At 48.5% G+C, this 21751-nt stretch overlaps 3 protein-coding genes across 6 annotated transcripts; 2 read left to right on the top strand and 1 right to left on the bottom strand.

Moving 5' to 3' along the window:
* The first annotated feature begins 364 nt into the window (after positions 1–364).
* On the top strand, positions 365–9492 carry LOC111858364 (reticulophagy regulator 2). Its single transcript, XM_023840104.2, has 9 exons — positions 365–749; positions 1096–1199; positions 2046–2076; positions 2278–2407; positions 2668–2752; positions 2993–3130; positions 3986–4074; positions 5048–5183; positions 5971–9492. Exons 1-9 carry the CDS (start codon positions 466–468, stop codon positions 6579–6581), a joined length of 1608 nt encoding a protein of 535 aa, XP_023695872.2. The 5' UTR covers positions 365–465; the 3' UTR covers positions 6582–9492.
* A 2718-nt stretch (positions 9493–12210) lies between these two features.
* Positions 12211–16209, bottom strand: LOC111858389 (uncharacterized). Of its 4 annotated transcripts, none has more exons than XM_023840137.2 (3): positions 15615–16209; positions 15076–15486; positions 12211–14690 (listed from the first exon to the last, which is right to left on the bottom strand). In XM_023840137.2, exons 1-3 carry the CDS (start codon positions 16207–16209, stop codon positions 13930–13932), a joined length of 1767 nt encoding a protein of 588 aa, XP_023695905.2. In that variant the 3' UTR covers positions 12211–13929. The 4 variants fall into 4 exon arrangements, with proteins under 4 accessions (XP_023695905.2, XP_023695906.2, XP_023695907.2 ...); XM_023840138.2 differs by having other exon boundaries at positions 12211–14648; XM_023840139.2 differs by having other exon boundaries at positions 12211–14606.
* A 253-nt stretch (positions 16210–16462) lies between these two features.
* fastkd2 (FAST kinase domains 2) lies at positions 16463–21679 on the top strand. The gene is made up of 11 exons (XM_023840136.2): positions 16463–18043; positions 18257–18360; positions 18596–18704; positions 18819–18942; positions 19033–19172; positions 19656–19828; positions 19915–20078; positions 20163–20387; positions 20718–20799; positions 21124–21238; positions 21420–21679. Exons 1-11 carry the CDS (start codon positions 17351–17353, stop codon positions 21549–21551), a joined length of 2061 nt encoding a protein of 686 aa, XP_023695904.2. The 5' UTR covers positions 16463–17350; the 3' UTR covers positions 21552–21679.
* The last annotated feature ends 72 nt before the right edge of the window (positions 21680–21751 follow it).

Genomic DNA, 21751 nt, shown 5'->3' with positions numbered 1-21751 from the left:
GTCGTTGTGAGGCTTTATGTACGTTTACCTAAGTGCAGATGTAGAAATTACAGTACACCTGAGGTTCCCAACCCACTTCGCAGCCTGATGAAGCTTATGGACCCCATCTCAGAATAATATGAAAAATATCTCCCGTCGCATCATCCAGGTGGGGGCTACACAGTGGTGGTGCTTGAAGTGTTTCCCCATTGGTTCTGTAAAGCGCTTTTGGTGTCTTGAAAAGTCAGGGGAACAGCAAATACTACTGTGGTTTGTTGCCTATGTTCATACTTGCAGGGGATATCAAAATTCATTTAGAAGTTAGTGATTACGAACCAGGCCAGTAGGTGTCGACAGTGAGGCGTTGTCCGCTCCCGGGCCGTAAACAGGAAAAAACACGTGACAGGGAAAGGCTACAGTATCTTCCCTTATTGGTTTTTAAATGCATGACGGCCTTCGAGAAACCCTCCCTTACTGATCCCCGTCATGCACAAAACAACAAAACCGAGCGGAGAAAAGATGGCGAGCGTGGAGGAGGCTGGACGCCCCTCCGTTTCCCCCTCCTCGGTAGGACTGGAGGCGCTGTTCACGGCCGAGGCGGCCGGCCGAGCGGACGGAGATGGCAGCCCGGAGCTGGCCAGGCTTCGGGAGCGCCTCCAGGGCTGGCTGTGGCAGTACGAGCCGGCGGTGCTGTGGGCGCAGAGGCTGCTGGTGTGGGAGAGGCCGCTGCAAAGCATCTGCGGCGCCTTCGCCCTCAACACCGCGTTCTGGTAAAGCGAAAAACGGCCATTTCTGGTAATTCGTGGCAGGCACGGGGCAACGCCCCCCTCGCGTTTGCAAAGAAATGTGATTAAGGAGGAAAGCTGCTTTATAAGGCGGAGCGCCGGAGCAGGGGCATAAGCATCCGTTAAATGGACGGTGCAATGGCCTCTCAGCGAGACAGGCGAGATCTCTGGTTAAGGTCTAAATGTCAGTATCTATAGCAAAGCGGAACCGCCCTTGAAACGCTTTAAAAGGCGTGATCTGTGGTTAAGTAAAAGCGTTTGCACTTTATCGGTAAATGCATGCGCCGTCTCGCGCTGCGAAGCCCACATGGGTCCGCTTCCTGTGCCGCAGGCTCCTGTCGTCCACGCCCCTCCGGCCCATCTTCCTCATCAGCGTCTCCCTCATCAGTCTGGTGCTGCTCGAAAGGTGGAAGGACAAGTTGCCCAGCATCCCAGGTGAGGTACCCGGTATCAGTGTCGCGCGCGGCAGGAAGCTTCAGCGTGCTGGTTTTCCCGGTGTAAAGTTGGGTTGTTTTATGCAAGTTTTGCATGCAGCTTTTAGCTCCCCCCAAAGATGGTGTATTAAAAAATTATTGTAGAACTTATTATAATATTACTTTATCGTGGACGGAGTCACGGTTCAGCCTATCCCTTGCAGCGCAGGGAACAATGCTGCGGGATCCCGTGGATAAGAATCCTAGTCTGTCTCTGAGCACATATACCATACTAGCTGTTACTGGGGGCAGCGTGTGGCTCAGCAGGCTAAGCCTCTGTGCCTGTCAATGTAAGGCCTCAGATTCGAACCTGGCTTCAGTAGAATGGTCACATATCTGTGGGCCGTTGAGCAAGGCCCTTAACCCCCAGTTCCACAAGCACTGCTTTGAGTGTCTGCCCATCCCTGCCAGGCTCGATCTCACCTGCATATGTGTCTGTGTGTGATGGAGAGCAAAATGGGGCAGGTGAAAAGAGAATATCCCCATAGAGATCAATAAAGAGTAATTCTTATTAGAAACACACACCCTACACTGTCAGAAAAAAAGAGTAGCAATTTGTGCCTTTGCTTGTCACTGGGGCTGTATCCTCAAGGGTCTGCCAAAGTGCTCTTTTGTTTTTCATTTCTATATAACAGTGTGCGGGCAGTTCAGAGATCAGTCTATGTGCGTCTTTGGACTATGGGCAGAAACCCACGTGACCTGGGGAGAACTGGCAGACAGTGTCAGCCTGTGCTCCCCTGGACGTGGTACTTGTTTATTTTGCTTTCAAAATGTTTGATACAAACTTCTTTCTCTCAATTTTATGCAGTCCATTATCCAGACGCCGCCATGCCTGAAAGGTACGTCTAGCTAACTAGTGCAGGTTTTTTTTTCTTGGGTGGGGGTGGGGGGGGGGGTTATCCCCGTGCTGCGCGTGATGCCTGCTTCACATCCCTCTGCACGATCCCACCTCCTCTTTCTCCGACCGCTGAGCACGTTGCAGCTGCTCCCCCTTTCTCGGGCTCTGACCCCGACCATGACCCTTGTTCCCGACGCGGCAGGGAGGGCGTGACCGTGCGACCACGGCTCCTTGGCGTCCCCGAGCTCAGTCACCATCTCGCCGAGACTTACTTCACCTTCACCCTCTACGTCCAGGAGATGCTGCTCTACAAACGACAGAACCACGGGAAGGTGAGGTCCTGGAGGGCCGACACTGCATCTTTATGCCTTTTAACCAGCTGAAGAAACATGTCAAGCCTTAAACTAGCTGTCTGTGGGAACCTTTCCACACTAGTTCATCCGTGTCCTCTATCAGATGATTAAATATGGTTTGTGATCTGTATTGTACTGGAAAGGTACAATGGCATTGAAGGCTTCCTGTTCTGAGAAAGGTACAATGTTCTGTTATGCTAATTGAAGCTGTAATCACATTCTCCCCCCTCCCCCCCCAGTTCTGTGCATTGATGTGCGCAAGCTGCCTGGTCCTGGCAGTTTTAGGACACTATGTTCCAGGCGTCATGATCTCCTATATTATATGTAAGTAGGGTACCATCTAAATGGCCAAACTCTTCGTTTCGTACTAGTAAAGATGCCGCGATAGCTGCATGTGCTTTTGCAAACAGGCTTCTGCCGGGGCACCTCTATAGAAATGCAACTTATAATGATTTTTCTTAGAATAGTATCAGTTCTGAGACTTTGGCGAATGGTTGTTTTCCCTTCTGGTACCTCCAGGGGGCACTGTTCTGTTTGACTGAGTGTGGTCTGTCTCGTGCACAGTGCTCAGTGTGCTGCTCTGGCCCCTGGTGGTGTACCATGAGCTCATCCAGAAGATGTACACGGGCCTGGAGCCCGTACTCATGAAGCTGGACTACAGCATGAAGGGGGAGGAGCGGCATCACAAGCATGACAAGAGAAGTGGGTGTCCCCACCCCCCCGGACCCCCCAGCCCCCCCGGACCCCCCAGTCAGCTGGTCGTCACGGTGTTGCCGTAAACCATGGTTCCCCGATTCCCATCCCGGTGGCCCAGTCTGCACCACAGTTTGCAGATTTCCCTGCCAAAACGCACCTTATCCAGCACACCGGCCAATTGCCAAGTTTAGTAGGCGTGTTTGAGCAGGGAAATCTGCAAAGTGTGGAGCGGACTGGCCCTCTAGTACGGGAACTGGGGACCCCTGCCGTAAACATTGCCTGGTAGCTTAAATAAGAACTTGCTGCAGTGGAATCTTTGCTGTCATTTAATTCACACGGAGCCGCATAGGTGCGTGACCTGGAAAAAAGCTGTTTTGAGATCAGTTTTTAGAGGCTGTTGCACAGCTACTTAAATTCCACAGTATTTGTCCTTAAAGTGACCCCAACACTGAAAGGTGATGGTACTGCTGTTTATCGACGTGCTGCTGTGTGTCCCGTGTTCAGCGTATTGCGACGAGACGCCCTTGTCTCTCTAATGTGCTCCTGCACATCACACACACCTTTACACAATCCACTACCTCAATAACTTTTTGCACAACTTATTGCACTGTTGCACTTTACACTTAGCCTGTCTTACTCTTAAGACGTGTCTTACTGTCATCTCTTCTATTTCTTCTATTGCACTGTCTTGCGTCGCAATGTATGCACTTTTTGCACCCTTGCACTTTTATGTAGTCCTGTGTGGATGTAGTGTTATACGTAGCACCATGGTGCTGGAGGAACACTGTCTCATTTCACTGTGCACTGTATCACTGTATCTGGTTGAAATGACAATAAAAAGCCCCTTGACTTGACTTGCAGAGGTGAAGAAGGAGAGTGAGGATGGCAGTGAGCCTCAGGCCGAGACGGAGAGCGAGAGTGAGGAGGAGCTGTCCTGCTTCGCCCCCACGGTGAGGCCCTGCATGTGCGTGTGTGTGCGCACGCTGTGTGTGTACCTGTGTGTGCGTGTGTGTGGGTGTTTCATGCACTCAGTGATGCAGTCACCCCTGTCCGATAAACTTTTAATTCGGTGTGTGAACTAAGGACAGTTGCGGTCAGCTTGGGTTTGGGTAGATGGAAAAAGAACGGAAATTTCCGGATGATCCAGAGGCCGTTTGCTCCACCGGGGGCAGATCTTTCTCCAAGTGTTGAGCCTGGTGGCTGAAGGAGGAGAGCAGGGGGATGGTCCACAAGGCAGGATTTCTCAGTCAGCTGGGATAACTTAAGCTAGAAGGCATGATCATCCAATAAGAGTTTAGGTAAGGAGCATTCCTATTGGACAATCAAGACGTCAAGCTTAAGTTAACCCAGCTGTCTGAGAAATCCTGCTTTGAGGACCATCCCTCTGCTCTCCTGGTGGCTGCCTCCCCTCTAGGGCTTCTTGAAATATCATGCACATGCGCAATAATCGCATCACGTTGGTCGGCAATGCTTCGTGCCTCACAGCAACACCACCAACTTATTTGATAGACTCTGTCGATAGATGAACTACAGCCAAACAGAACTTATTATTTCAGGTAATTTTCATCCCCTTTTTTGTCTTATAAATATCATAGTGTTACACATATGGACATTTCACATAATGCGATGTGATATAGTGCAGCCCTGTTCGCCCAGTCGCAGTGCCCGGCTTGCGGGTGTACCAGGTGCATTTGAGAATTCAGTTCAGTTTATTTTTATATAGCGCCTTTCACAACTGAGTCGCCCCCAAGGCCCTTTCATGGGTGTGTTGTGGTAAGTGCAACATCATAAAGAGAGAGGGATATGAAGACGGGGGAAAGGAAACGCGAAGAATTAAAGGAAAGGCAGATGACAACAGAGGAGAGGATGGCGGTTGGTTTAACGCTGATTTGACGCTGATTTGACGCTGATTTTCCCGGGCAGGTGGACGTGAAGACCACAGCACTGGCCATGGCCATCACCGACTCCGAGCTGTCCGACGAGGAGGTCTCCATCCTGGAGAGCGGCGGCTTCTCGGTGTCCAGAGCCACCACCCCACAGCTCAGCGACGTCTCAGAAGGTGACGCTTCCTCCACTTCCCGCAGCGGCAGAATCCGCCCATTCCTCCCATTCTCAGGAGCAGGAGCCGGTCATTTTCAGCCTGTGGGGCTTATAGCTACTTTTGAGCTTTTGATTTGTCACAGAATCGGAGGGAAAGAAAAAGTTGTGGGGGGTGGGGCTCCATTTTCTTTTTTTAAGCAAATAAGTGTGTGGGAATGTGTCAAACCCCACTGAGAGGGTAATCGGGGGTAAATGTGGAAGCTGGTGATACTGGCTTTAGAACAAAAGACTGTACTGCAGAGTAACACGGACACACCCTGGGTTTCGATGGTCCGTGTTATGGTATGTTGACTTTGTGATGGGTGAATGTTTTCACTTTCAGTACATTACTCGATAAATTACACGATATTCAACACCTTTATTATAAAATAGGCTTTGTGATTAATGATTTTGCCCAACTGTAGGGTAATGTAAGTGTTCTAGGCTAGGCTAGGCTAAGATGTTTATTAGGTTAGGTGTACTGTTTTAAAATACATTTTCGCCTTATAATAGGTATATCAGAACGTATCAGAATCTTTGTATATGGCCGATGTAAATTCTAGAAAGAAATATCTCCTGGTCATGTCTGAATATGAAGTTTCTAGAAGAAAGTGCCAATTTTCAGTTTTTGCTGATTTAGCGGTTATCTGTGAACCTGACGGTTGTTGTCTGGTCGTGGATTTAATTTCGTTATCTTGGGTCATTAAGGTTGCTTGGTTGCCCCAATCCGACTTCAGTTCCTGTTCTTTTTTGTTTCCATCTCTCAGATCTGGACCAGCAGAGCCTGAACAGTGAAGCAGGCGAGTCTTTGTCCAGGGATCTTCCCGATTTTGCCCGTGGGCACGAGGCTTCACCAGCGTCATCCGGGCCAAACCATGTTGCCACTTCTGATTCCCAGAACCTCCCACAGAGCCCCGAGAGTCTCCTGATCCGGCATCTGGCATCACCGCTGCACTTCGTCAACACTCATTTCAACGGTCACGGTCACGGGGAGGCGGGGGCCCCAGCACTGGGACTGAGTGATGTCCCCAGGGGCCCGAACCCGTCCCTTGAGGCACTGAGCGAGGAGATCGTGAACACCGCCATCTCTGCCGTGGTGCAGGGCACCTTGAGAGTCCTGCTGAGCTCCAGCGAATCCCCCCCCGGCGCCCCCGAGCCCGGCTCCGTCTCCACGGACGACGGCGCCGCCAAACTGGACGAGGCGCCGCTTCAAACCACCGCATCGGCCCACGGGCCAGATGAGGATTTCGAGCTTCTGGACCAAAGTGAACTGGAATCGACAGATGGGGACCAGGGCGAGATCGCCGTCGGGCCGGAGACGGAAGCAGGCGTTACCCCGGCAACCCCAGCTCCCAGCCCCCGCTGGCAGGAGTCGTAGCTTGCCGACGAAACTGAATCGGACTAAACTGTTTATTTTATTTATCATCCATGAAGTATTGAGCGCACTAAGGGGGACACGCTGTGTGGCCAGGCCGGGTACCAGCTACGGTTTACTCTTGTGTCTGTGATTGGGCAGTAGGGTCCCTGTGACTCCCTCCACACCGACAGGAAGTCACCGCCCTGGGGCTAGATGGCAGTTTGTGGTTGACAGCATTGCCTTGTCTGTAGCCGACTGGTTATCACAGTCCCAACAGGTCCTGCACACTAACAGCTGTTGGGCTTTAAGAGGGTGTATAGAACTCGAATTTGTGTGTTGTTTAGGATTCGGTTAACTTTTGGCTAATCCATAGTAAAATTGGAACTGCTAATTCAAGGCTAATCTTCACGGCACATTGAGTATGTTACATCATTCTAACCTGCAAGTTGTTTCCCCTTTCAGAGAACGATTGTAAACCTTGTAGCTGTATGTTCAGAGATCCTAGTGGAAAGTTGGCCAGTTTTTACCACATGATCAAGCGACAAATTATTCTACTTTTTCTGACATTAAGCTACATTTGTTTAATCGAGAGTATAGACACTACACTGAAGTATTTAAGATTTTTATTAAAATGTTTTGCAATATTTGCTATGTTTTATATTATGTTTAAAAATTGGTTAATCTGTGTTGCTTTTTTTAACTGAAGTTCCTTAATGCGCTAAAATCCAACATGACACATTGACACCTAATTGTCAGAATATTCTCAAATCAGGCGTAATTCTTGCAGAGAAGTTCTGTGTGGAGACCAGCAAGTTCTTAAATTGAGAACTTGGTGTTGTGTTTGTGGGTTTGGGTTCTCCTTGAGAAATGACCACAAAAAGAAAAAAAAATCCCAGTGTGGTATCCCCCCCCCCCCTCAGGTTATATTTTTCACTGAGATTGTTGTCTGTGGTTTTCTGTTTTTGTTTTTTTAATATCAGACCTGTCAGACTGAGAGCCGCAACCACAAGTTTGCCTTTGTTGGGGTCTCTGAATGCAACAATCTTCGCTTTCTGATCCACAAAGCTGGAGTTCTAAGGTGTATCTGACACCTCCTGCTTGATAGGTACATGCAGACATCCCAGCTCTCTCTCAAGTTCCAGGAGTCTCCTGCGTGTTGACGGCAGATCCCAGATGCCCGCTGTCCTCCTCCAAAGATTCTAGATAAGCTCTGGGGTCTTTGCTCTCTCTTGTGCGCTCTCGCTCTGCAAAACAAATTTCCGGGATATTGTATATAATTTGCGGATGTCAGGGAGTCACTACTATCATGTGGGAGAGTCCAGGAACCTCCAGAAGAGGTGGGATGTCTGCACATGGGTCAGCTGCAGTGGACCAGAGGACACTAGTGAAGTTTGGAGATGTTTGACCCAAACTGCTATCATCACCCAAGGGAAATTTAGTCCTGATGCTGTAACATAAAGTAAGGGAACACTAGACAAACGTGTTTGTTTTGTGAGTAAATTGTCTGCATTTGTCCCCAAGCTCCGTACCACCTTGTTGTTGTTTAGTCAAGTACTTTCTTGCGTAAATGAAGAGACAATATTGGTTCTATGTAATTCTGTAAACGGTGAACAACAAAGACTGTGAACGAGGCAGCGTGGGACTGGTAGCTGACAACCTGTTTTGGGGTGAAAATATGTTAAGTGGTTAACTGGCTGCTGGCGTATTGGCTTAAGTGGCCTCCTGCCAATATGACCCCCCAGCAGGGAAATTCAGGGGCGGACGCTGAGAGCAAGCCAGCGATCAGCACCACCCTCAGGCATTAGAGCCGGCCACCCCTCTGCAAAGCTGCTTATCGCCAAGACAAAGACTAATATTTGGGTACTGCTTCAGAATAAAAAAAAAAAAACAGGTGAAAAGGGAGAAAAATTTCGACCAAATACAAGCTGGGCGTTTCAGTCTCTAAACTCAAATGTGGTCCTTTTACTTTCAGGGTAAGAGTAAAGCTTTGTTACTGAAATGTGAAGGTAAACATTTCAGATACGGAGAAGCTTTGTGCCCAGTCGGTGGTATAAATGAGCTCTGGTTTCGAAAACACCCACTTTTTTTTCTTCTGAGTTTTGGAAAGTCTGCCTACGTAAATATCCTTTAAGTAAGCATTGCAAGTTGGCTGCTGAGCCTCCTTATCAGTCGTCACAACAGACACGGTTTTGAAAAAACGCCGCTTTCTGGATAAGCTACACTGTCCAGGCGAAATTCAGGAAGTGTGACCAGTCTCTGCCTGGTCAGCTGGGCCAATGTGGTCCGTGGGTTTTGTTAAAAAAAAAAAAAAAAAAAATGTGTTTGTACAGTCATGGCTGTTTAGTCCCTTTACCTTTTGAAACTTCCTTAGCTGGTAACCCCACTGTGTGATAAAACTGTATTAAGCTAACAGCATGCAGAAACCACCCTAAACCTTAACTATGCCCACGAAACTCAAGTTGTAAGTTTGAGTTCTCCTTGGCGCAAAGTGACCCTTAAAAACAACCCTTAGGAAAGCAATCAGATTTGCAATAATAGTCTCTTGGAATACAGTGTTTGCCTGTATAATCTGAACAGCAGAGTGATTTACAGCAAGCAACTGGCCTCAGATGCCAAATTGTGACCTGAAAATGTGTTTGGGACAAGGTGACCCAGACTGAAAAGATCACAGGATGCAAAGTGCTGACCCCAAATCCACTAAGAGAAACAAAACAATCATTTCGGGAAAATTTGATTCTTATATATAGGGGGAAATATGTGCTTACAGAATTGCAATTAGGCCTACAGGATTAAAAACTGGCTATGTACAGATTTTCATGAAGAATCCTCGATGGACATGGTTTTGATTTGAGAAGTTTTAATTAATGTCATGTGTTGATATGTATTGTTTGATTTTATCGTGTCTTGATATATAAACGCATTTAAACCGTGACTGTCGTCGAATCAGTGTCTGTGGGAGACATCAGTCTGCATTACGGGGATTTGTTGAATGATGCGGGAAACTGTAATTCTACCGGACCAGGTCACAATATGGAAATGCATTCTGCGTTTAATACCTCCTGCCCATATTGCTCATTTTATCTAATTTGGCTTCCATTTCTCTTATTTTGCCTTCCGTGTCCGAGGTCGCGGGGATCCTGCAGTCTATCCCGAGCAAATTTAAGAATTGTTAACGACAGTGATAGAAATTGCTTCATTTAATCCCTCACTTGGGATTAAACCTTAAGGATCTCCTTCTAATTCCTGCATTAATACTAAACGTGTAGGAGCAAAAGACTATATTTGTCGTGGAATAAACTATGAGGGCAAAAACGTTAATCACGTGCTCTGTGTAATTAAACGCCAGAAAAGCAACGTGCTTCCATGGAGGGGAGGGGGTGTAACCTTCAAGCAACTTCGGGAGGGTCACGCCGCCATGGTTATCCGTGCTGATTACCTCGTTATTCTCTGTATGTTTAAAACGGTGGTCGGCTTCATTTCGGCCTCACCAATACTGATACCTCTTGGTATCACGCAAGTAAATAGTGGAGTTTTTTGTCCAGTACTAAGATCGCTGTATTCATTTTTATCGAGGAACCCAAGTAAGTTCGTCATGTAAGCGCCCCCTGGACGGTTCCGGTCTGACCCTAAAATTCCCCAGATAAGCCTGATTCGCCCTGCCAAGCTCTTATGTCAACAGGCACTTTTCCCCTCGTCCTGGCCAGTCAGTATTACAGTTTTTAAATTACGCCCCAAACAGCCTAGCCATCGTTAATGGGCAGAGGTGGAAAGTTCAGGTTCAGAAAGTAGAAATCCAGACCAGGATTTTGTTTCAATCAACCAGTTGAGTACTCTGTGACTGTGACTCTTTATATTCAGCTGGTTGGTTGAAACAAAACCCTGGTCTGCATTTGTACTTTCTGAACCTGAACTTTCCACCTCTGTTAATGGGGCTTATTAAATGTCCTTTTCTGCAGGGGATTTTTTATTCTTTAATTTTCTTCAATAATGTATGAAAGAAACCGAAAGCCCACAGGTGCAGCCTATTCACCCTGAAGCTAAAGTGTCAGAAGAATTTGCAGGTCCTGCAGCGAACGCCGCTGCGGAGTCTTAACGCGGAGGGACGCATGGTGGCTGGCGCCCCCTGTTGACCAGATTAGAGCCGGTGGCGTGCGGAGGTTGGTGTTCAGCTGTAACCCGTAGGACAAGGTTTCCCAGCCTAAACCGGCGCGGCATATCCTGTGTTCTGGTTAGTCAACCAGCTAAGCCCTTGATTGTTGAGTTTCGATTCGGGTTGCGTGATTGTATGCTGCAAATATCAGCGTAAACCGAGACTAATCCAGATATGTTCAAGAGCAATACACCTTTAATTAAACATACTTCAAACGAGCAAAACCAAAAACATTTAGAAATCTAGTAATTCACTGTTAGAGTTAAAGACGCCTAATATTTTTCACTTGGATTGGTTTAATGAACTTTTTAAAACTGACCGATTAACTGCTTTGAAAGCCAGTATACGCTATGCAGAGAGCACACGGGAGCCTGTACGTGCAGCCGGTACACTGCGAGCGCTATCGCGGGGGCCGCTCCGGTAATAAAGGACTAGTTTTTGTGAATGTTTATAGGCCTACACATTAATGGGTATGCACTTTGAGCTACTTTACATGTGACCATTTCACCTTAGTAACAGCGTCTTCTGTTTTCATGCGTGATAAAAGCATTTCTCTGTTGACGTAATGGCAGCATATTTCATGGTTATCACCTCCTACGGCTGCAGGTAAGAGTAGGCAGTATGGTTAGGGCTTTAAACGCCTACTTTGCTATTTTCGATCTATTTAATCCAGTTGTATAGTTAACTCAGACTGGACGGGTATACCTAGGTATGCAATGTTTTGTTTTCTAATGACTTTCTAGTGTTGAGGCACTGTGCATGGAGGGAGATTCTATCTAAAAGACCAACTTTATAATGCAAGTCTGCTGAATTTCATGGTTTCAGCTAAATAGCTGAAATGCCTCCCACCTCGCTTCTTGCTTCTCTCTTTGGTAATGCTTCACACCTCCAGGATGGAGGGCTTGAATCCCACCCTGGGTCTGTGGCAGGTTTAGCCAGGGAATCTCTTCCAACCGCTTCGGCTTCCTCCAGAAGATGCAGAGTTAGGCAAATTATTTATATACTGCCCATAGTGAGGAAGTGTGGGTCCCCTCTGTGCTGTAATATCCTGCGTGTCCTTTGTCTCCTTACTGCCATACATTTATATAAAACCACATCCTGCAGTTGAATTCATTTTCAGTGAAATGTTATGCTTAGTGGCTGCCTCTGCTTGCCGTCGGTAAGCCGAAGTATGATGTCTGAAGAGTGCATTTATACCACACCCAGCTGTAAAACACTGGGGGGAATTCAGATATTGAACGTGTTTTATTGAGTAGGCTATAGCTTGCTCAGTGGTCTGTGTATGATTGTGGTCTGTGCTGGGAAGGAGCACATGAGCAGGGGCTGCTGGGACATGTAGGCTTTAAACAAGGAAATGAGTGAAGGTCTGACTGCTCAGTGTTGTAATCTGAGCCCTTGGTGTTTAAAACCCCCTGGAGGCCAGTGCCATTCAGTGGTCACCACAGTTGCTCGCTCGGGGGGGGGGGGGGTCACACTTGTGCACTTTAAGTCTCTGCAACCAACTGGTCAGCTCCTTTATTTCTCACACAACTTCTGTGACAGGATGAGGCATCGTCTACATCACAAACGTTTCATTTTTTTGCATATTAGCAAAAACCCATTTAAAGCAAAGTTAATTAACCAAATTCAGGGTGAATTCAATTCCACCCAGAGCGCTGATCACATGATGCTGCACATAGCCATATGAATTGTCTGACTGAAGTGACCTTCAATTCCCCCCCCAGAACACAGAACTTCCTCCTGTGACTGAAAGTAACTTTGTTTTATACAGTAAACCTACAAGCTAAAACTCACAGGCCCTGCACACCATCGCTGACACTGGTAAACGCTGAAACCCACCAAGATTTTTGATTGGTTAAGCTCCAACACCACTGATTTAAAAAAATAAGTCTTTTGTAATTGCAAATACACACAGTATTACCCGTTCTGGTTTTTAAACTCAATGCGTAGTATTCTGAGAATGGAGACCAAAATTCTTAGAGGAACTTTTAAATAACATTCATTAGGTTCCAAAAGCCAGAGTCAGTGATTAACTAGGCACCACACCTAGGGTGACCAGATAATCCATGTCATCCCAAACACCTTGAGCAACTTCAAGTTTTACAAACTACCTTAAAACTGAAAGGCTCCTGCGCCTGGCTAAATTGTTACGTTCTTCTTGTGCTTTGACTGGTTTATTTCCTGGACTGAAAGACTCATCCAGCTGTTTCACATTAACATTAGTGACACGTGCATGATTATAGGAGACTGACCAATCAGCACACAGGAAGAACTCAGTGCTTAAGTGAAATTCAGGTCCTTTTAATTGAAATGGTAGGTTACATATCCTGTCCTAGCTCAAGGTGTCCGGGATGACATGGATTATCTGGTCACCCTAACCACCCCCCCCCCACCTAAATTGTGGCGATCCTTCTTAAAACCACACAGAGAAACTTCAGTGTCACCTAGATGTGTACATGAGCTCCCTCTGGTGGGCCGGAACGCTCTTCTGGATCAGGCCACTTTTCCACTGCGATCACCACGACCTTGCCGTGGTGTTGCACTAAGATAGTTAAGGGATCACTATTCTCCTCGACAGCTGTTTAAACGTGTGGGATGCAGGCGAGTGGGGATTCCGCCCCCAGAGTGCTGATACAGCTCTGGGTTTCGGCGCCCTGTGCGAAAGCAGGTCACATGGGAGTTAGAAGCGGGAACTACAGGCCACGCGCGACCTGGTGGGCGGAGGGCGTGTTCTGATAAGAGTCCGTTACACTACAGGAAACAGAAAAAGCGGACCGAAAAAAATGATTTGAAAGGAAAAAAACTGAACTATTGTAGTACTATAACTGCATTGAATACTCCCTAAAAGAAATGTGGTAATACTGAATACCCGATGGGGTTTCCAATGGCAGTAAAACCCTTATTAATCTGACTTCGAATCGGAGTCATGGGAATTAAAACAAGTACGTGTTTAAATCTAGCATGCTGATGACAAAATTCATTCCTCTGTCGAGACTTCAGAGGCCTGAAGTCCCACATCTCAGCCAACATTCATTTCCCCAGTTTTATAGGTCTCACTAATTAAATAAACATACTAATAAGTCATGTATCTTGCACAAGGACATTTCCTCTACTCAATCGTATTTTTCCCGCAGCATCCTGCAGAGCAGCACGCTGCAATTCCCATTGCTTCCTGGCTGAGGGCCCCCTTGACATGCTTCCATGTGAGCATACAGGCTATCAGGACAAGCTGCTTGGATACACCTCCGAATCTGTTCCCATCATCCCTTGCTGCACGGATGACGTCAACCCAGGCTGTGCGACTGCAGTGGTCGAAGAGCACCCGAGTCCTGGCAACAATGGGTGGGAGCCAAACGGTAAGGTGGGGTACCGCGTGCCACCATCACCATGGCAACCGCCGCTGAACAGGAGGCTTCTGTACTGAGGGGCTGCGACTGGCTGCCGTCGGCCAAGGAGCGAGTCAGTGGGATGAGGGATGTGGATGGTGGGTGGGGGTAGGGGTGCAGCCCCGCCGAACTGCGGGGTCCCTGGGGCCATTAGACCCGCCTGCAGCTTGCGTTTGGCCCGCCAGCGTGCCACACGCAGCCGCGTCTTCTCCCGACGCTCCCTGACCAACGCAGCCAGCAGTGGCTGCGGCAGGTTCTTCTCCAGCTCACGGCGCCGGTGCTGGCTGCGGCGCTTCAGCTCCGCTCGCCGGTGCTTGTAGTCCTCGCAGAGGTTTGGCTCTTTCAGCCACTGCCGACGACGGGCGGGACGCGGGGCCCCAGGACCTGGGGCCAGAGGTCGCTCTGTTAGACATGGAGCCCCAGGACCTGGGGGCAGAGACCGCCTTGTTAGACACGGAGCCCCAGGACCTGGGGCCAGAGGCCGCTCTGTTAGACACGGAGCTCCAGGACCTGGGGGCAGAGACCGCCTTGTTAGACACGGAGCTCCAGGACCTGGGGGCAGAGACCGCCTTGTTAGACACGGAGCTCCAGGACCTGGGGGCAGAGGCCTCTCTGTTAATCAACTCCTGCAGTGGGGACACAGCTGCGGCCTCACGCCTCTATAGCTCCGGGTTCAACTGCTGCCCCAGCCCTGTGTGTGTGGATAGCATGTTTTCCCCGTGTTTTCCTTCCATAAGATGTGCTTCAGGTAAACTGGTTCCTCTGAGTTCCCCATAATGTGTATTTATGCACTGAGATGGACCGGCATTCCAGCCAGGGTGTCACCAGCCCTGTGCTTCCTAGAATAGGCTCCAGACTCACCGTGACGCTCAACTAATGGATGCAGAAAAGTGTCTACTCATGACGTGTGGGCAATGCTCACAGTGACTTCCTGTGTTTTTATTGGCATGCTGGGGTAGACGGGGCCGGTGCGACTCACATGTGCCACCGGTCACCGCAGTGTACGCCGCTGCCACCCCCTCAGCGCGCAAGGCGTTCGGGGCATCGGACCTCTCCTGCCACCCTTGCTGCTGCTCGCGGCCCTGAGTGCCAGCGTTCACCCTCAGGGCCTCCAGGGAACAGGCCTGCTGATCTTCAGGCTCCTCCTTGATACACACGATCTCGATGTCCCCCACCGCCTCCTCTTCCTTGGCCTGAAAGGGGGTGCACCAAACCTTTGGGGAGGGGGTGTCAGCCACTGTATGGGCTTCCATCTTATGGAGGGAGGAGGGAATCGGCTCTAGGGCGGCTGCACATGTGGTCTGTGAAAATGGTGGTGGCCTTGTGCCCTTGGGGGGGCCATCCTGACTCTGCTGGCACCCATCATCCACCTCAGAGTCCCTATACTCCACTGAGAGAAGTAAACAAGTTAATTAGGCAATTACAGTATATTAAACTATAATATACTGTACAGAAAATCAGACTGGCCGATTGGCGAATAATTAACGTAAACTTGTAACGCCATCACATCTGTCCTACCTTTAACGTGAGACGCATGTCCTGGCAAATCCACTCTTAGGACGCCTTGACCATTGACACTAAGCGAGTCCTTCCCTGCGTTTATTAAAGCACATTCCTGGCCGTTCGTTAACTTCGTGGGAACTTTGTCCCACGTTATTGTTCTGAGCAAACCTTCAGACACGCAGATGTTTCCGGGTTTGGGTATAGCGTTTTGCCGTTTCTCATTGACACTAGAAATTCCGTCGTCCGTCAGCGACGCCCGCTTTGGATGCGGGAAGGACCGCGTATCCACTACTGGCGCACCGTGATCGGGCGGCTCGGACTGCTGGCCGCTTTTAGCCGCAGCCCCGGGCACCTGGCGCTCGTCCTTGGGGGCCACGGCGCTCAGATATTTCCGCATCATCTTCATCTGACAGCGGGATATTTCAAGCATCTGCTTGATGTTCTCGTTCTCCTTTTCTTTGGCCGACATCTCCTTCCTGAATTCCTCGAACTTGCTGCTCACCACCTTCGCCATCTCGCCCAGCACCGTCTCCACCGCGGCGGTCACCGCCTGCTCGATCACAACGCCCAGCTGGTCCCTCAGCAGCGACACCGACATGCTGACGTCCATGGTGCAGTTATCTTACCCTCAACGACAAAGCGATCAAGAAGGGCTGCGATACCCTGCAATCATGATATTATGACTTTAAACAGCGACATCTAAACTGTATTCGATCACGCTATGTGCACGTATAGCTGGGTACATTTAAATGAATTAGAAAAAATCTTAAAATAACCTACGCAAGTACTTAAACATAATGAACATAAAGACAAGGCTTTATTTTCAACAACAGGTTCGGTAAAATGTGCGTCGGAAGTAAAACACTGCGTGATACACAATAGCTTCCTGTAGTTGGATGTACACATGCGCCCTACAGCGACTACCGTGTTTTGTCAAAGTAAGTGTCTAGTGAAAGTGGTTCAAATACCGAAAAACTAATATGAAACGATAAATTATGTATCTTCATTTTAGAATGACATATTTTAAAATGTCAATTATGTGCAATATTGTTCTCATGCCACCACTTATTAAGAATTTCTGGGAATAAATTTGCAAATGGTCATCTGGTGGTTTCTGATTAATGGCGTAAAGTAAAGCGACATTCTTTTGGGGAGGTGACATAAAACGTATAATGTATTTTTTAGATATTTTCGAAAAGCAGTTTATTTGAGCTATACCATGTCGTTAAGAAAGACAGACCATTGTCGCCATTGGGCTTTTATTTTGAAACACCAGTACCGGAAAGTGTTCTGACACTTCTCCGTTTCGATAACAGCAATGGCGGCGTCCTGAAAATAGCATGTAGAGGAAACATGCATAGGTGTAAAACTTAATGAAGGTTTAACTCTTACTTTAACTATTCTAGTTAAATGTTGTAATTTATTACAGTGTGTGACAATTTCCTGTATGTTTTATGAATTTGTTTAGGTCGTTACTTGTTTCGTTCAGCAAGATGATGAGATTCTAATGTAAATTCGATTTTTGATTTTATCTTTCGAAAAGGGCACAGTTATAGTTACCCTTTTTAGCCTCGTTGAGTTCCTTCATTGAGCCTAGTTGCAGTATTTGATTAATTAAAAGGACAGTAAGAGGTAGATAACGAGGTGTTAACCTAATACGTGATTTGTTGCACATCCTTGTTCCGCGTGATTCTTTTTTCTTTTGCTCTGATGATAAGCCATTCCTGCTGCTTGTAGTACATTACAGCAGGATGTCTCTGTGCGAATCGGGAAACATGTTCTTCAGGCGGGCGCTGTTGCTCTGCAGTCGAAGTTCGCTATGGCGGCATTTCGCTTACCAGGCGCCCGGGGGAGAGCGCAGGCTGCCCGAAAGCTGTAGAGGGGTCCCTGGCGTATGGAATGTGCATCATGATTGTAAACTATATCCAAGGACCTGCGTTAGCATGGTGAGGTTTTACTCCCAGGATGACACTGGGATGCAGGCTTGGGTCAGTCCGGAGAACTCAGGGGATTCTGCGAAGATCCAGACCTTGCCAAGCATAAAGAGGGATGCTCCATACGAGCCGCCGGTCCTGGAGGAGCCTGTGACAGGCGTTTGGAATGAAGTGGCCGACCAGCGGCTCCCATACCATGAGAAGCTGCTGGCCTGCCACAGTCCCGTGGATGTGCTGGACCTGTCAGGACAGTACACCATGACGTTAAAACGGTCGAGCAACACGCTGGGCCGTGTCTGGGAAGCCTTCAAAGCCATGCCCGAGAACCAGAGGAGCTACCAGCTTCAGTTGGTTTATGAGCACCCCGCCTTCCGGGATCTCTGTCTGCGCATCATGAGCGACGCCCACAAGATGAAGCAGAGCGATGCGCCGTACTGCCTGCTGGCCTTAGTGAGGCTCGGGGTCCCTCAGCGCAGCCGCGTGGTGCAGACTCTCCTGCGGGTCACACAGGTAAGCAAACAGGAACCAGGATGGTGCAATCTGATCTGCTGATGGGAGTAATTAGACTTTGCAAACCTGTAATGGGTTGGTTTATTGTCAAGTCTCTCTCTCTCACCTGTACTTTGCAAGAGTCATGTGCTGTGACAAAGTGATTCGATTTGATTTACTGAGTGTTTCCTCCTCCGCCGTGGTCTTCAATGATCCCATGTTGCATTCCTGCAGGAAAGACTGAACGAGTTTAACGAGAGGTCCCTGTCTGTCCTGGCCAGCTGCTTGGAGAACATGCAGAGTTGCAGGAACGTGGATGCTCTCAAGGAAGCTCTTAGGTCAGCAGCACTTAGGCTGTAATGAAACTCTGGTTCAAGTAGCTTTTATCAATGTGTCTTGGTTAAATCGACTGGTACCAGAGCTCTGGGCTGTGCTGGCCCCACTGATTGGTGATAGAAATCTAACACATACTGAGTGAACTGTAGCAGAGATGTTTGGGTAATGGAATTAAAGGGGCTTATTACTACTGAAATGACATGTATAAGCTGTGTGCGTCTGTGTTTCTGGATGCAGGCTCCTGATATCGGACCGTGCTCCCACAATCCAGAGCGTGATGGCACTGCAGAGCCTGATGCGCTGTGTCGGCAGAGAGTCGCCCGCCGGCCTGAAAAAGAGCTTGGAGGTCGGTGGGGGCGGGGTTTGGGCCACCTGGGTCATAAAATCCCGCCCCTTCGTTCGTGCTTCTATACTGCTGGTTGAGGGGGCAGAGTCAGTGATTTGATGGGCTCTATTCCAGGAAAAAGCCATATCCATGGCCGACCAGTTCACCCTCCCCAACACCCAGTACATGTTCGTCACTCTGGCCTCCATTAATTTCTTCTCCAAGCCACTGTTGGACATCTGCAGGAACAAGCTCATTGGTACAGTACCGCCTTTGCTCAGTAGGTGTACCCCTGCCCGTCCTTCTCCCTGTACCTCACAGCAGCCCTCGGTCTCCCCTCTTTGTGTAGAGAGCGTCCACTGCGTCCCGTTCGGAAGGCTGCTTCAGGTCCTGAAGGCTTGTGCAGCTCTGGAATACAGGGACCATCGCATGCTGTCCGCTATCGCAGAATACCTGGAGTCCACTTTTGGTGTGTGGACTAGCAAACAGGTGCAGTTTCCTTTCCAGATCTGCTGCTATTTTACATTTTCTAACACTGAGTGCTGGTATGTAGCTGGTAGCTTTCAGTAAAATTTCGACAGGGTTGTGGGCTTGGTGCTCTGGCCCTCTGTCTTTGGAGCAGACACGCATCCAGTTGCTGTGGTTTAATAAGATAATATAGTACAGTAGTGGCCAAAATTGTGGAAACTCTTCCAATTTTTAGAGATTGCAGAACTTCATTCCAGCTTATTTAATCACCCGGTGTATGATATTTGTAACATTCTTTGATTGTTTATAAGCATTACCGGCAGTATCATGTAGTAATGTTTAAAGCGTAATGCCCAAAATGCTAGGTGCTTCCACAATTTCAGCCACTAGTGTATATTTTATTGATCCCCAGGGGGAAATAATTTGGTTTCAGTGAATTGCTGTGTCAGAATTGTCTGCATATCGTTAAGATGCCTAATCGTTTGTAGTTCATATTTCGTGTAGTTGGTCCTCTTCCTCTTGGCTTTTGAGGAGATGGGTTTCCGTCCAGCCTCCTTGATGGATATGGTTGCTGAGAAGTTCATTCGAGACCCCACCCCGTTCACGCAGAAGAATCTCATGGCCATACTGAAAACATACTCATCCTTAAGCCATCTTCCTCAGCACCACAGGAGAGAGTAAGAACTTCCTATGGGGTTTCTAATGCAGATACCAAATGTGCCAGATGGTGAAACAGCTGGTCACCCCACCCCCGCCTCTGCAGGTTTCTGGACAGTGTGACCAGTCTGCTGGAATCGTACCTACCCCGAATGACTCGTGTGGAGCTTCTGAAGGCTGTCTTCTTCCTCTGCATCCTGGGCCATTTTCCCTCCACGCCCCTTGAGAAATTGCTCCATGAAGATGCTCTGAGTGAGCTGGTCTCCGGAGGTCAGGGTGACGGTCTGCTCCATCCCACCATCACATTCCCCAGAGCTTGCAAATTTATCTTCACCGCTGGGCGTTCTTTTGTAGATGGTGACCATCTTTGGGCAAACAGGCAGAAGCTTCACTACATCGACCTCTGCCTGCGTCTCGACCATCCATCCTCCCCTATTAAGGTTCCATCTGGCTCTCTTGCCCCCCATCCCACGCAACCCACCCCCGCTGCCAGTGCAGTCCTAATCGAGGTGCTCCAGAACATTCTGGGAGAGGGGGCAGTGCAGGAGGCTGTGCTCCTGGAGAATGGCTATTTCCTAGGTGACTGAACCTACTCTACTGGCAGATTTTTTTCCCAGTTCTATTGGCGACAGAAGAGCAAAAATAGCATCGTTTTAAAGAAGATTATTAGAAATAATGGAAATGTCTATATCTTTTTGATAGCAAAACTTAATGTTCACCCAAAGACGTTTTACTCCGTGGTCTAACCAGCCTGGGGTTTTTAACAAACCGCTTGCCTTGTGTTCAGCCACAGTGTTCAGTATCTGGTGTAGCCACATAGTGTTCAGCAAGCCAGTTTTTTTTTTGTTTTCAAAAACTGTCATAACCTGTTATCATTCTGCTGACTTGGTGTGCATGTGTGTGTTTCAGACTGTGTAATCACCCCACCGCCTCGCACACCGGAGCCCGTTGGCGTTAGCGATGAGTCGTCCGCCCCTGAGCCATGCCGCAGGTGCTGTTTCAGACCTGTCAGTTTGTGCGTGAAAATGAATCCTTGACCTGTTTTTACCATGACTTCTCAGTCCACCCTTTCACTCGCATCAAAGCGCCATTGGGTCCTCGCGTCAAACTCGTGCAAAATCCTCAGCACGCAATATTACGGCGGACCAGCTCAGTATTTAGGCTGTTCACGCGTGCTAAGTTTTGCTGTTGCAGCATTTAAAGAGATTAGAGGAAACCAAGCCAGCGAAAATCACGAGTGGTATGAGTAGCATGCGGTCAGTCCTGTCATCATGAACGCGTTCGCATCTGATATGCAATCTCGGCCTCCTTTCAGCCTAGCTGTTCTGAATGTACACGCCTCGTCCTTCTGTCTGGAGTCTCGTCACCCACGGGGGCTTCTGGCTGTGAAACTGCGTCACCTCAAGGCCCTTGGCTACCCGCCCGTCCTGGTAGGTCCTGACAGTGACGAATGATGCGACATGAGGCCTGTGCGTGCTGGACTCAACTTCACTTCCCGTGTTATTCATGAATGATAGTGGCTCATTACGAGAATGTTGGTTTTGTCACCTGTGCTGCTTTCACAGTCACCGCACCTACTACACCGGTGACGATATATCCCTCGTTCCCCAGGTGCACCGAGATGAGTTTGAAACTCTGTCCTATGAAGAGAAGGAGCAGCTTCTCCGAAGTCTGATCTGTAGTGTTACAGAGGAAGGTTCGTCTGGACAAAGCGTCAGGGCGTCCGAGGGGGCTGGGGGTTGAGTCGCTTCGGACCGACTTGAGTTCTGTTGGGCTAGGCTGGGGTACATTCCTTTAAAATGCTGACCTACTTTGTCTGGCATGTGTTGTGTTGCACCTTCAAAATAAATCCTGAACCTGCTGCTGTTGCATTTGTTTGTCTCTCTGCGGTTTTTCTGTTTTCATTTTTCAAACCCCTGCTTTCCAGACAAATACCTGCCTTG

Source organism: Paramormyrops kingsleyae, chromosome 16, assembly GCF_048594095.1.
Source record: "Paramormyrops kingsleyae isolate MSU_618 chromosome 16, PKINGS_0.4, whole genome shotgun sequence".
NCBI lineage: Eukaryota > Metazoa > Chordata > Actinopteri > Osteoglossiformes > Mormyridae > Paramormyrops > Paramormyrops kingsleyae.
The sequence above is the reverse complement of the archived record's forward strand: the minus strand, read 5'-3'. Positions and strand labels throughout refer to the sequence as shown.